Source organism: Dermochelys coriacea, chromosome 1 (assembly GCF_009764565.3).
Source record: "Dermochelys coriacea isolate rDerCor1 chromosome 1, rDerCor1.pri.v4, whole genome shotgun sequence".
Lineage (NCBI taxonomy): Eukaryota > Metazoa > Chordata > Testudines > Dermochelyidae > Dermochelys > Dermochelys coriacea.
Window position 1 is genome coordinate 274,583,695 of NC_050068.2, and position 13,966 is coordinate 274,597,660.

Here is a 13,966-nt window from a genome sequence, read left to right on the forward strand (position 1 = left end):
TACCAAATTGAATGCATCTCCTACTCAAAGACATATTTATCATGCATCTATTATTCTGCAGTATTTGGTCCATTTTGTTTCAGGTTGCAATCATCCAGGATAGCATCTGAAAAAATTAACTTTTTTCTCCTTTATTAACCTTATGGCAATAATGTTTAGCATTTTTTTTTAATTCAAAGAACTAAAATGTATTACTGTTTTTCATAAACATTATGTGGTTAGAAGGAAGAAAGATGTGCTTAGTGCTATAAGCAAAGAGGACAGACACTCCCTACCTCAAAGGTCTTACAGTCTAAAAGACATATAAAGGCAAGACACACTGGGAGACTCAGAAGAAGGTCTTGGCTTAGTGTAGGGGGTTTTTTTTTTTGCCTTTCATTATTTATTACCTAGCATTGGCTAGTGTTTGGAGCCTCACAGAAATGCTTGTTTAGGAGGGATTTGGTTTTGAATAGAACAGGGAACTGGCACAATAAGATGGAGGACAGTTTAGAGCACAGCATGGAAGAAGATACAAAGCTGGCTGTGGCTGTAGGAAATAAATTATTCTTCTTTGAATGTGTATCAGTGTGGATCCCACTGTTCGTGTGCATGCACCTCATGCACAAGATCAGATTTTTTTTTTTTAATAGCAATGTCTGCCAGGGCGGTACATGTGCCCTGTGCTTCCTTGTAAGGGCATAAAGGGCGGAGTGGCTGCAGCCCTCCCTCTGTTAGGTTTGCACCTGAAGAGGAGCACCCCTACAGACACGTCTTGAAGAATTCCAGCTATTGCACAAGATGAGTAACCTCTCCTTACAGGTAAAAGTAAAAACAAAAAACACAATCTGTAGTCTATACTTATTAACAAGTTACTTTCCTGTCTAAATAAGGTATTTCGCATCCAGTGGTCAGTCTTTCAGTCTTGTCCAGCCCATAAAGCTGGGATTCACCGTTCATAAGACCTCTCCTTCCTGATATCAGTTTTTTCCTATAATGGATAACCACTAGGGCCGTTTCTCCTGCTCTTTTACAGTAGGCTGTTGTCTCTTAACCAAGAGGGCCCTCTCTTCTCAGAACTCTCTTGGGGTTCATTTGTCTTTGCAAATCTCCAGCCTGCATCTAGTCCTGACAGTAACCACAGGCTGTCTCCATGAATGTTCATTTTTCTTATATTGCTTGAGTCTGCTGTCAGACTCCACCTCCTCAGGTGATTAGGTTTCACTCTCAACAGATTTGGAACACAATACAGGTTATATCACTCTAAAATTGCTTACCATACAAACATCTTGTAATAAACATGACAATCAGGTAGTTCTTTGCTTTCGGCAGAGACCACATAAGACCCCTGTCCGTGTAATATCAAGAAAATGGTTGGACACAGATGTAATGCACCTGACAGCGCATGCTTGGGCATGTCTGTGACATACTGACCAAGCATAAACGAGTATTTTTAGTCTTTAGGATAGAGAAGAAGCTCCAGCTCTTTTAAATGTTCTGCAAATAGAAACAGCACTATTGTTAACACCCTAAATGTGTAGGGAGAAGACAAGGAGTCAAAGATTATCCAGCTTTGTGTGAGACTGAGAGACTGGGAGGATGCTATGTTGTCCACAGCATGGAAAATTGGGGAGGAGATAATGAGCTTGGTTTTGGCTACACTGTCTCTTACACACAGGGTTCTCTATATTCCTAATGTCAAATGATCTGATTCTGTTAAACCTACCACAAGTGTACATGATGTTATATATAGGTTGCTGTCTTATTGCTTTTACTGTCTACCTCTTTTCTTTTCATGCTTTATTACTCTTTTCTTCTGCTTCAAACAGAGTGCTGCATGTGATACAGCTGCATTGATTAATTCCTCTTTTGCTAACAATGTCAGTAAATACAAGCATTTGAAATATCTATCGAAGAAAACTGCTTCAAGTAAGAGCAAAGTAAAACACCAACCCACTATTAGTATTACAGATGGCAATGGAATAGATGAGGGTGCAAACATTACTGATCAATGCCATCAGGTTGCTGGAGATGCAATTACTGAATTAACTCCAGAACAGGAATCTGAACATTATGAAAAACATGCAAATTCAAATAATTCTAGGGTAGGATCAAAAGGCAAAAGGAATAGCTCTCTGAAAACTGAAGCGGATGAAGAGGGTATCAGTGATGACCAAGAAAAAGTAACAGGCCCTGAAGAGGGTGAAGTTAATGAAGAACATGATGGAGAGAAAGAAGGGAAGCAAAAAGTATGCAAGCAATCAATTGATGACAATGAAGGAAGTAGAGCAGAATCTTGTGCTGATGCAATGAGCTGCAATCAGTCTGATTCAGGGGAGCCTTCTAATCAACCTAATGGTTATGAGCCAGAAAATTTAAAAATGAATAATAGAGTGGATAAACACACTGAAGAAGATACAAGTGGAAATCACCAACCTGATACAGAGGGGACTGAACCAACCCCAGGTCTTTGTGAAATGCCCCAGGTTTGGCACTATAGCAGTCCTTTAATCCTTCACTTCCCTATTAGCTGCATTGTTTGTATGTATAAATTATATTGACTAAAATATTTATTGTAGAATACTTTGTTTCCTGATACGTATTTAGCTTATTATTATCTTCCTGTTTTGTGCTTCTTTAGCAGTGTGTGTTGTGACAATATCTTTTATATTTATTAGAGAGAATATATTTTACTAGTGAGGCAGTTACTTTATTCCCCCATGTTTTTATTGGTGATACTTAGTTCATTAATTCTAATTATTTGTGGAATTATCAGCGTTTCTTTATTTTATTTTTGCAGGTTTCTGTTTTTATTTTATATTTATTTCAAGGGAAACCATCCTTAGTTTTTACCGCCTTATCTCTACTCATGTTGTAATCTTGTGAGAGTAAGTTCTTTGCACATATTTGCAGAATTGGGCCCAGTGTGGAGTTTTTTGTTTCCCTGTTCAGATTTTTTTAGTTTTTTTTTTTTTTTTTTTAAATCCAAGCAGTTTGGTCCTGTTGAAAAAGAGAAAAGGTTCTTGGGATTTTTCTTTTTCTTCTGAGACTAACTTTGCATAAATTATGCTAACAGAGCCTCTTGGCTAGTGACAATTTATAGCTGTTTCAAAGTTGAGTCTCTGTAAAAGTATACTAGGAATAATTACATGTTTCTTTTATTAATTATTGCATTTGTTCATCTTACTCAGTGCTCAGATTCTGTGGTAATTAATTTGATACAGAATACCTAGATGGATAGTTACAGAACGGTCGAGTAGTCACAGCAGTGGACTGGTACTCAAAGGACCTGGCTTCTATTCTTGGCTCTGCCACTGATGCTCTGGGTGACCTTAGGCAAATCACTTCACCTCTGTGTCTGTTTCCCCTTTGTGAAAATACGGATAATAATGCTTGCCTCCTTTATTAAGATCTATAGATGAAAAGTGATGTACAAGAGCTAGGTATTGCTAGGGACCAGATTCAGATACCCTTTTCCTGTTGAGATACACTTGAGTCTGAATGATCTGACTTCAGGGGGGGACTGATTATAGTGTGAAGTGCTATCAATGTGACTAAATGTATCAGAAGGTGGCTCTAAAATAGATGCTATTCACAAGTACAGTAGCCTCGTTTAGAACACTGGAATTTTGAGATTTCAAAAATCAGCGTTTATTTTTGCCAAACAGAAGTTTATACTGTTTTATACCTTCACTTCACTTAATTAAAGCAATTTTTTAAAATATTCATAAAGGAATTTAAGGAAGAAGTTGAATCAAAGGTCCACATTAGCTTTTTCTATCTGCTTTTTTAACTTTAATGTGGTAAAAAAATACTGATGGGAGAACTCTATAAGAAGGTATCTTGCTGCATAAACACTTTGTTTCAATATGGAATGTAATGTTATTGCCCAGATTATTGATCTTTATCCAGTGTAAATAATGTAAGGATTAATACCTCAACATTTAATAATATTTCATTCTGCTCCTTCCCTTTCTTAAGACATCAGGAATAGGATCAGATGATCAATGTCAAAGACAACAGGAGCTTCAGAAAGAAAATTTGAGATTATCATCTGAAAATGTTGAACTAAGATTCCAGATAGAGCAGGCTAATAAAGATCTGCCAAGATTAAAGGTATTTTTTTAGCATACAAGACATTTTAAAGGCTCATTGAGAATGTAAATGTACATTTAAAAAACCCCGAACTTCTGTGAACTCTGTTGTACTAATACGTATTCCATACATACTATATACATTTGATGTAAATATATAGAAAACCAAATACACTGGGGGCAGATTTCAGAAGCCACTTGTAAGGCCTAGTCTTTCAAGTAAACATATCTACTTACAGCTGAGGACTCTAAAGCCCCTGTCCTGTAATAAGTACCATAAGGGTAGAACCCTGCACCCTCAGAGAGGCACTTGAAAGTCAATGAAGTTGTGTATGTGCAGAGTCCTGCCCATTGTAGGGACCTAAATATGTACCTGCAGTTTATCATACATAAATGTTTGAAAATTTTAAAAATTAATAATTAAATATGCCTGGGTAAGAGGTCCCTTTTAAATTTGTCCCTTTATGTTATAAGTTATGGAGTGGTGTAGTAGCTGTTCCATAGTGTAGTTGAAGCCAGCTTCCCATTACAGTCCCTATTTTCAAACTGGCCCTTTTCCAATTTATGCCCCACTCCGTCGCCCAAAAAACCAATCCAATTTCAGATTGACATGTCTTCTACTAGGGTAGAGTTTTCCTGGGAAATTTGGGAAAACATCAACAAAGGTGTATATATTATTATTTTTTTAATTATTCCTAAATTATAAAATATTAGTTGAAGCTAGATTGTGCTGTACCCTAAGAATCTAGATTATGAGAAAACATACAGAACTCTCACATACTCTCTCTAATAATTTTTTTGTTTGGTTTTTTTTTTAAGATCTTTATAATGCACTTAATATGGAAGACCAGCAGCATACCAACATTATTTAATGTTTTGATTAAAGAATAAAATATGGGGGCAAATTTAGAGGGCATGGGTTTTGTAACCTGGGTGGTTAGTAGCAAGTGATGAATTATATGGCAAGGGGGAATTTATTTGTTGGTTTTGTTTCATGTTTTTCAAAGTAAACTAACTGAAGATGGAAATTTTGAAATTTAAAAAAGTTTAAATTCACCTGTTAATTGAGTAAAGCTTAAATAAAATGGTTATTATTTGTATTCTTTAGGACCAAGTAGGTGACTTGAAAGAAATGTGTGAGCTTCTCAAAAAAGAGAAAGCAGAAGCCGAGCGCAAGCTAGGCAGTGTTAGAGGGGTGAGTAATGCTACAGTGTTTTTCAGAATAATTAAATGATTGAAATAAGATTACTAGTAAGGTTTAATTACAACTGAAATGTTTATCATCAAGGAAAAGAAGATGGGAAATGTTAGTTTTTACACTTGGTTACCTCTCCTTTTTTTATTATCTTGGTACTTTAATCAAAGAACCAAGATATTAGTCAATTGGCTATTACTGTTAGTAAAGTTTCTCACATACTTAAATCTTTGCAGGATCAGGTCTGTGGTCTGCCACCTGGATTAACAGTTACCTGCAAAACTATCTCTTCACCAATATGAGAATGTAGCCATAAGTGTATGCAAATTATATTTAGTAATGTATTTGAAAATCTTTTGATAGAGCTAACCAAATGGGATTAGGTTGTTAGAAAGTGGGACCCGTTGCTAGAGAAATATTTTGTTTTTTTAATATACAAGAGGTTTACATAAGTGGACCTTCAGTTTACCTCAAGCCTATCTTAGTGATTGATGCAGTCTTCAATTCCGTTCTCACCAGTACATTAATACAAGTACACTGCAAGAGTAATGGTGTGAAGTAAACCCTTCTTCATTCCTCAGAAGACCAGAAAACAAATACTGCAGCAGAAACATTACTCCTCCATTGCCAACATCTCATGAAACCACAAGTGAGACACTTACAAGATGCAAACACTGTAAGAGCCACACTTGTGGCTCTTACACTGTACAGGGAGTGAAGTGTGCTGCCTCCACAATTGTTGCTCCCTGGGCTTCCCAAGAAGTAAAGAGGAGTCAGCATAGTGCTGCAGAGAGCCATAACAGGATTCCCCACTTTCCTTTGACCTCCTACATTATGCCACTGTTTCTTCACTTCTTGACTTCAGCAGCAACAAGGTCTGCCTCCTCCTTTACTGGAGAAGAGGAAAGTAGCAGTGAAATTCTCTTAATTTACTGAAGTGATTGTACATTGGAGTTTACTGTGGATAGAGTCTTTTCCCCTTCCCTCTTTTTTCCTGTATTAATAAAATATTAATAAAGTAGGAAGGGGAGTAGATAATCCACTGAAATGCAGTTCTTCATATTTGCTTGGCCAGGTGTTGCATTCCAAAGGAATTAGCATAGTGGAACTGTGCTAATATGGATGTATAAATGCAGAATTTTCATAGCACAATGTATTTACATACCAAATATATAAATGTTGTGTCGGTTCTTTTAATAACACAAAAATTTAGATCCCCAATCATGCAATTTGTTGTTCATGGACAGACTTCATGTGTGCCTGTTGACTTCAGTGGGGCTCCTTTGTGTCCTCCACCTGCAGGTAACAAATTTCAGATTCAGAACTATAATCCCAAACTATAGTTACCATATTTTGTGTGTTTACAACAAAGCGATTAAAAAAAAAAGACTTCAGACATATTTGATATCTCACTTAAAATTTCAAGCGTTTACTTTATTATGCTTTTTTTTTCTTTTTCTTTTCTTTCCCCTGTCTTTTCTTTGTAGTCTGGTAGAAGTGGAAAGACCGTTCCAGAATTAGAAAAAACCATTGGTTTGATGAAAAAGGTTGTAGAGAAAGTGCAGAGAGAAAACGAAGATCTGAAAAAGGCCCCAGGAGTTGTCTCTAATGAGAGACTAGCTAGCCTTGAACTTGAAAATGAGAGGTTAAAGGTACTGATTTATCATTCGTTATTGTTTTGTGTAGCCACTTGTATGTAAATTAATTAGGAAAACTGATGAATAATAGTGTTTCACCTAAAACATAAATAACTTCAGTAGTGCATATAATCAAACCTATTGACATTTGGCACAAAAATTTGCTTCAGTTAAAAAAAAAAATCACAAATGTGAACTTTGTACTACACAGAAGCAAAGCTTTACATATGCACTTCCTCCACAAAGTACTAAACCCGCCAAACAAAATAGATGTTTTGTATTCTTTCATAATTATATGAGTAACTTGTAAAGCAAAATGTGAATTTTAATGTAATGCAAGTTATTGTGACAGAGATAAATTTCTAAGGGAAATTTTGATATTCAAAATATCTTTTAATGTATTTGAGGTATAGACATAAACGTGCTAAAGTGCTTTGCTGAATTGGGACCTGCATGTGCTAGATAACTGTAACATTCAAAATGAGAACACGAAAGATGCCAAGTTGTGTAAATACATATTTTGTTTTGTTTTTTGTTTAATATTTAGTCTGAAATGGAAAAAATGAAACTTCATCTGGGTGGCCAGCTGAGTATGCGTTATGAATCAAAAACCAGAGGCATGGAAAAAATCATTGCTGAAAATGAGAGACTACGTAAAGAGCTGAAAAAAGTACGGTTATAGGATAACATCCAGCCATTTGAGCAAATTGTTGGTTATATTAAGCATCTTTTCTTTTAATTTGGCTGGAAGTATACATATTAAATATTGAATTTACAGTTCTGTACATGCTCAGATACTATTTTGATGGGATTCCTAAATACATAACAGATAGTATTCATGATATTCTTGATACCGTACCAATTTGTGCTGTAGTCCTTTTAGATCACAAAGGCTAAGCAGAATTGACTAAAGTCAGTGTCTTGGATGGGCGACCTCCAAGAAATACCCAGATGCTATTGGAAATAGTGTTTATGATCTAGTATGTGGCACTCTTCCTTCTGAATCAGTACTGATCCAATTTCTGAGTGTAATGTTATAGCGTTCAGTGCTGCGTGAGGTTCTGCATTTTGGATAAAAGAAGCATGAAGGCACTTTGCCACAATGTATATAATTTTGTGCCTCATTGGACAACAGGAGGCTGACACTGCAGAGAAGCTACGAATAGCAAAGAATAACATAGAGATAATAAATGAGAAGTTGACTGTGGAACTGGAGGACACTGTTAAGAGGTTAAACTTTGCTGAAAGCAGAGGTCCACAACTCGAAGGAGCTGACAGCAAAAGCTGGAAATCAATTGTTGTAACAAGGTAGGAACTGGGAATAAAATAGGCAAAATTATTTGTTTTCTTTAAGTATTTTTAAATGAATATTTTCATGATCATAGTTCTCAGTTCCTTTTCTAAAGCATTTCTTACTGACCTCATAGCAAACATTGACAAATTTACTATATTACATATGTTCAATATACAAACTTCTAACCCAGATCCAGCAGACATGTAGCGTCCTCAGTCCATAAACCCTGTTAGTTTCTGCTGCTCCAGAAACTGTTTTTCCTGTCTGAGAATGAACCCTCCCTTGCAGCTTCAAAATGCTGGATTGCTAAACTGACGAGATTACCTTCCAGATTCTGCCCTGTACTATTACAGAATATTGTAACTGGGCTTTGAAGAATAATTTTGTGTTATTTGCTGAACATGATAAGCAAGCTCCTTAGCATCCTACCATGAAGGCAAATTCCTCCACAACTGATCAAACAACAGTCACCCAGAGAAGTGTTGAAAGGTCTATGACCTGAATTTCTCAGACTTTGCCTTGTTAATAGCACTCTGGTGGTGATGGTGAATGGGAAGAGGTATAAAGAGAGGGGTGATGCTGCTTCAAAATTACACCATCACAAAATAACTCAACAAAACAATAGTCTGAGAGGAGGAAGGAGCCCCTTCCTCACACCAGGAGTGTGATGGTAGATGAACCCCATGCATCCTACAAAGGATTGGAGTAGACAGAAGGTAATATACACAGACCCTTCTGCCTACCTTTCCCAGATAATGTTTTCAGTAAACAGTTGGGCCTGGAGCCAGTCAATTTTTTTACCTGTAGTGGATGGGAAAGGGTTACTCTGATTTTAAAGCATCAAATTCCCTTTGTATTCGCCACAGTAAATATATTTTCCCAGAAAAAATGCATAATAAAGAACACTTTCTTAGCTAATATTGAAGGAAAGTTTGTTTTCCACACACTGTGGTAAGTTGTATTAATTGCTCAACAGTATTCATGTAACTTCCATTCTTCTACAGTCAATTCACTTAATAAATCGTGCCTTGTGGATCTTTTCTCCTATGAGTTATTTGACACTAGATTTACTCTTATTGTAGCAAGTAATTTAATGTTGATGAATTTCATATAAACTGCAACATATCATGTTCCTCAACTGTTCCCTTGAAAATCAAAGCAAACACCCTTTCTTATGCTCTGTACAAGTTATTTACAAACAGGGCTGTTATTTTCCCAAAACTTTGATAGCCTATCTAAATAAGTGTCTCTGCACTAGAACTCTAAAACATTAAGGGTATGTCTGCACTTGGAACTGGGGGTATGATTCCCAGCTCAAGGAGACATACTCATGCTAGCTTTCATTGAGCTAATGGGCTAAAAATAGAGTGGAATTGCGGTGGCACAGACAGGGTGATGGGTACACCCTAAGTACCCGTTCGAGACCATACATAGATACTCAGTGTGACTAGCCTGTCCTGCTGCTTGGCAGCATTCTATTTTTAGAGCACACACACATGCACGCTTTCTATTAGGGTCACCATCTTTGTTTTTCAAAGGGTTAGTTTTTGCGTTTAATCGTTTGGACTGTGTGTCGAGTTTGCAGGATGGGGAAAAAATGGTTTCTGGACTAGGCATAGTATTTGCAGAATGGCCTTAATTTTCTTTCCTGTTTTCAGGATGTATGAAACTAAAATGAAAGAACTGGAAACTGATGTTGCCAAAAAAAATCAAAGCATTACTGATCTTAAACAGCGACTGCAGGAGGCAACAGAGCGTGAACACAACATTGAAAAACACACACAAGACTTAAAGGAACAGGTGAGTAAAACGTAGCCTAATGGTGACAAATTTATCCTATCTATAATAATAAAAGGCAGATTTTTCTTCCCTTGTACACGTCTATAGGTTTGTTGTTATAGTGTGTTTCATTATTTGCATACCCGAACTATACATTTCCATACTTAAGCATGTTTGGATTTCTTTTAAATTTAACCTTAACAGTGAATTTCCTTGGTTACAATTAACTTAGGCTTGAATAGAGACTGGGAATGGATGAGTCATTACACAAAGTAAAACTATTTCCCCATGAAGAAAAGGAGTACTTGTGGCACCTTAGAGACTAACAAATTTATTAGAGCATAAGCTTTCGTGAGCTACAGCTCACTTCTTCGGATGCATTTGGTGGAAAAAACAGAGGAGAGATTTATATACACACACACAGAGAACATGAAACAATGGGTTTATCATACACACTGTAAGGAGAGTGATCACTTAAGATAAGCCATCACCAGCAGCAGGGGGGGAAAAGGAGGAAAACCTTTCATGGTGACAAGCAAGGTAGGCTAATTCCAGCAGTTAACAAGAATATCAGAGGAACAGTGGGGGGTGGGGTGGGAGGGAGAAATACCATGGGGAAATAGTTTTACTTTGTGTAATGACTCATCCATTCCCAGTCTCTATTCAAGCCTAAATTAATTGTATCCAGTTTGCAAATTAATTCCAATTCAGCAGTCTCTCGTTGGAGTCTGTTTTTGAAGCTTTTTGTTGAAGTATAGCCACTCTTAGGTCTGTGATCGAGTAACCAGAGAGATTGAAGTGTTCTCCAACTGGTTTTTGAATGTTATAATTCTTGACGTCTGATTTGTGTCCATTATTTATAACATTCAAAAACCAGTTGGAGAACACTTCAATCTCTCTGGTTACTCGATCACAGACCTAAAAGTGGCTATACTTCAACAAAAAAGCTTCAAAAACAGACTCCAACGAGAGACTGCTGAATTGGAATTAAATTGCAAACTGGATACAATTAACTTACGCTTGAATAGAGACTGGGAGTGGATGGGTCATTACATAAAGTAAAACTATTTCCCCATGTTATTTCTTCCCCCACCCCACTCCCCACTGTTCCTCAGATGTTCTTGTTAAATGCTGGAAATGGCTTGAATAGAGACTGGGAATGGATGAGTCATTACACAAAGTAAAACTATTTCCCCATGAAGAAAAGGAGTACTTGTGGCACCTTAGAGACTAACAAATTTATTAGAGCATAAGCTTTCGTGAGCTACAGCTCACTTCATCCGATGAAGTGAGCTGTAGCTCACGAAAGCTTATGCTCTAATAAATTTGTTAGTCTCTAAGGTGCCACAAGTACTCCTTTTCTTTTTGCGAATACAGACTAACACGGCTGCTACTCTGAAACCTGTATTTCCCCATGGTATTTCTCCCTCCCACCCCACCCCCCACTGTTCCTCTGATATTCTTGTTAACTGCTGGAATTAGCCTACCTTGCTTGTCACCATGAAAGGTTTTCCTCCTTTTCCCCCCCTGCTGCTGGTGATGGCTTATCTTAAGTGATCACTCTCCTTACAGTGTGTATGATAAACCCATTGTTTCATGTTCTCTGTGTGTGTGTATATAAATCTCTCCTCTGTTTTTTCCACCAAATGCATCCGATGAAGTGAGCTGTAGCTCACGAAAGCTTATGCTCTAATAAATTTGTTAGTCTCTAAGGTGCCACAAGTACTCCTTTTCTTTTTCCTTAGTTAATAAAGCTTAATATTGGGATAATCCCTATAATGTAATTTACCCTAAATTTCTGATATGAACTCTCAACTTTGTTTCCCATTTACTTATGTTAAAATGGAGTTAATCAGAGGTAGATTTTCCTCCACTGTACATGTCTAAACATTTATCACTGTAGTATTGTTCATAAGTGCTGTGCTGTAGGTATGGATGTTTTAATATGCCTTAAAATTTCCTTCTAACTCATGCAATAGAAGCTGTTTGTTGACTTTGACTTTCTGAGCATAGTGCAAGAACTGTCTCCTTATTCAGACTTTTGCTTTCATGGGTTGGTTCAGAGGGTGGATTCCCACACAGTATATGAGGAAGGTTTTCAGTTTGACATTTTATCATTTCACTTGTAACTGTTTAATGTTATATTCTGTATATGAAACACATAAAGATGCTTATAAGTATATTTAATATTTTGAAAAATATAAATTAATAAAAACTTTACAATCATATGTTTTAAAAAAAAAAGTTGGGTCAAATTTTTGGCCCACTAATCTTGACACAGAGTTCTTTTAAATGTCCCAGAGTAATTAGCCCCAGGACTGTATTCGCCAAGATTAGCCCCAGGCTTGTCTTGGTTTTAATATGTATATGCCATTTCTCCAGCACTATGTGAGGAATCAAAAGTTTGTCAGAATGCATAGAACTGTGACTTATTTTGAGTAATTTTTAAAGTTTAAGTGCTATTTTCTTCTTTGCTATAGTTTTTGAATATGTGTCAGTAATCTGAACACTGGGCTGGGGCAAAATCAGCAGAGATCTGTATGTAAACTTCGCAGTTTTTATTATCAGTCTGGAGCAAGACACTTTGCAATTTATTTGTGTGTCTCAAATAAAGTTTGCAGCTGTCCTTCATCAAGCATAACTCTATATCAGCAGAACAGAAATTGTGGACGTGATTAAGAATAAACACTTTGGCAAGCCAACAATAGATTAAAATACCCAGTACAAAAACCAAAAGTATATGAGATCATTGACTATTACAGTTCATTTGAGGAGCATGTACATTAAAATGTCCTAATTGGAATAAAACTATTCTAATTGAAATACAAACCACTGTATTCATAACATATCTAGTACAGAAAGAAAAAGGCTTTATTTAGGAAATATTGATTTGAAAGTTTTGCTTAATTAAAATACTACCTCTAAACTCTCTCCTATTGACCATTTCATCCTTGAAAGGTACCATCTGCACAGAATTCTCATTCTTGGACCTTAGTTCATTGGAGAGAAACTGGCAAAATTCCCCAAGCTCTGTGTTTTAATCTGATAGTAAGGTAGAGTGTGAGCTAGGCCTCACAGTGTACTAACTCACCACCTATTCCCATGTATAAATGCTTCCCTTTGAACATTCCATTCATACCCTGCCCCTGACAAAATGTCCCAGTGACTTAGGTCAAGAATACACTGTGATGCAAAGGATAGAACACAAGATGGAGGCTGTACCTACACTTAAAGAAATATATAGTACAGGCACTATACATATAGCTCTACGTCTGTGACAGACTTCCAGGGTAAAATCTGGAACTGTGGGACCCTGTGCCCCCTTAACTCTTCAGAGAGGACTGTCTCTTCCAATGCTATGCTAGTGACAAGCAGCAAACCCATCCAGGTACTGTTATCACTCAGCCAATAACATGCAGAGACACACCCAGTTAAGCTGCATGAGTGCTCACCAAGCCACTCATGAACTGTACACAGGGAAGCATCAGCAAATTCCCACCAGACGCAGCCTTGCACCCCAGAAATATTACACTGCTCAAGACCCTCTTGAACAACACAAGCTTATTAATTAGTTTGCCATTTTATCAAAGGATAGTGGACATGCACCAGCCTTTGTAATCTCAGCAGACTCCTCCAAGCGCTTAGGACAAACTCACTTGTTAAGATTAAACATTAAAATAAGTTGATTCACTACAGAAAGATAGATTTTTAAATGATTGGAAGTGTTATGTAACCATCTCTGACCTTTATACCTAAGAAATAAAAAGTAAACACGCAATCTAAATCCTAAACTTTATCAGACTAAGCAAGGGTATTCTACTCACCTAATCCATGCCTTCCCATCAGTACTGCTATTTGTACCCATGCTAGCTGTATGTGCAGTGTCTGTACTCTACATGATGCTGTAAACGTAGACATATCTTGAATCTAGAGAACCGAGTTCACGTCCTGTCTTTACCACTTACCTGCTGTTTGATATTGAGCAAGT

At 36.9% G+C, this 13,966-nt stretch overlaps 3 protein-coding genes across 3 annotated transcripts in view; 2 read left to right on the top strand and 1 right to left on the bottom strand.

The window, feature by feature from the left end:
• Positions 1-13,966, top strand: part of CEP290 (centrosomal protein 290) — a 103,233-nt gene that overhangs the window by 84,018 nt on the left and 5,249 nt on the right. The window contains 6 exon segments of the mRNA XM_043492570.1: positions 3,961-4,095; positions 5,182-5,268; positions 6,756-6,920; positions 7,453-7,575; positions 8,041-8,213; positions 9,858-9,999. Coding sequence (XP_043348505.1) covers positions 3,961-4,095; positions 5,182-5,268; positions 6,756-6,920; positions 7,453-7,575; positions 8,041-8,213; positions 9,858-9,999 — 825 coding nt within the window.
• LOC122455835 lies at positions 3-2,796 on the top strand. The gene is made up of 2 exons (XM_043492564.1): positions 3-801; positions 1,809-2,796. Exons 1-2 carry the CDS (start codon positions 781-783, stop codon positions 2,538-2,540), a joined length of 753 nt encoding a protein of 250 aa, XP_043348499.1. The 5' UTR covers positions 3-780; the 3' UTR covers positions 2,541-2,796.
• Positions 2,962-13,966, bottom strand: part of C1H12orf29 (chromosome 1 C12orf29 homolog) — a 34,383-nt gene continuing 23,378 nt past the window's right edge. The window contains exon 7 of the mRNA XM_043492555.1: positions 2,962-6,564. Within this exon, the coding sequence (XP_043348490.1) occupies positions 6,538-6,564 (27 nt within the window). The 3' untranslated portion in view covers positions 2,962-6,537. The remainder of the gene's footprint in view (positions 6,565-13,966) is intronic.

What these genes read in the sequence shown, in the direction of transcription:
- LOC122455835 (XM_043492564.1), top strand. Translation starts at nt 781, where the DNA reads ATGAGTAACCTCTCCTTACAG. An exon ending in TGAGTAACCTCTCCTTACAG is followed by an intron (nt 802 to 1,808) that starts GTAAAAGTAAAA and finishes TGCTTCAAACAG; the next exon opens with AGTGCTGCATGTGATACAGC.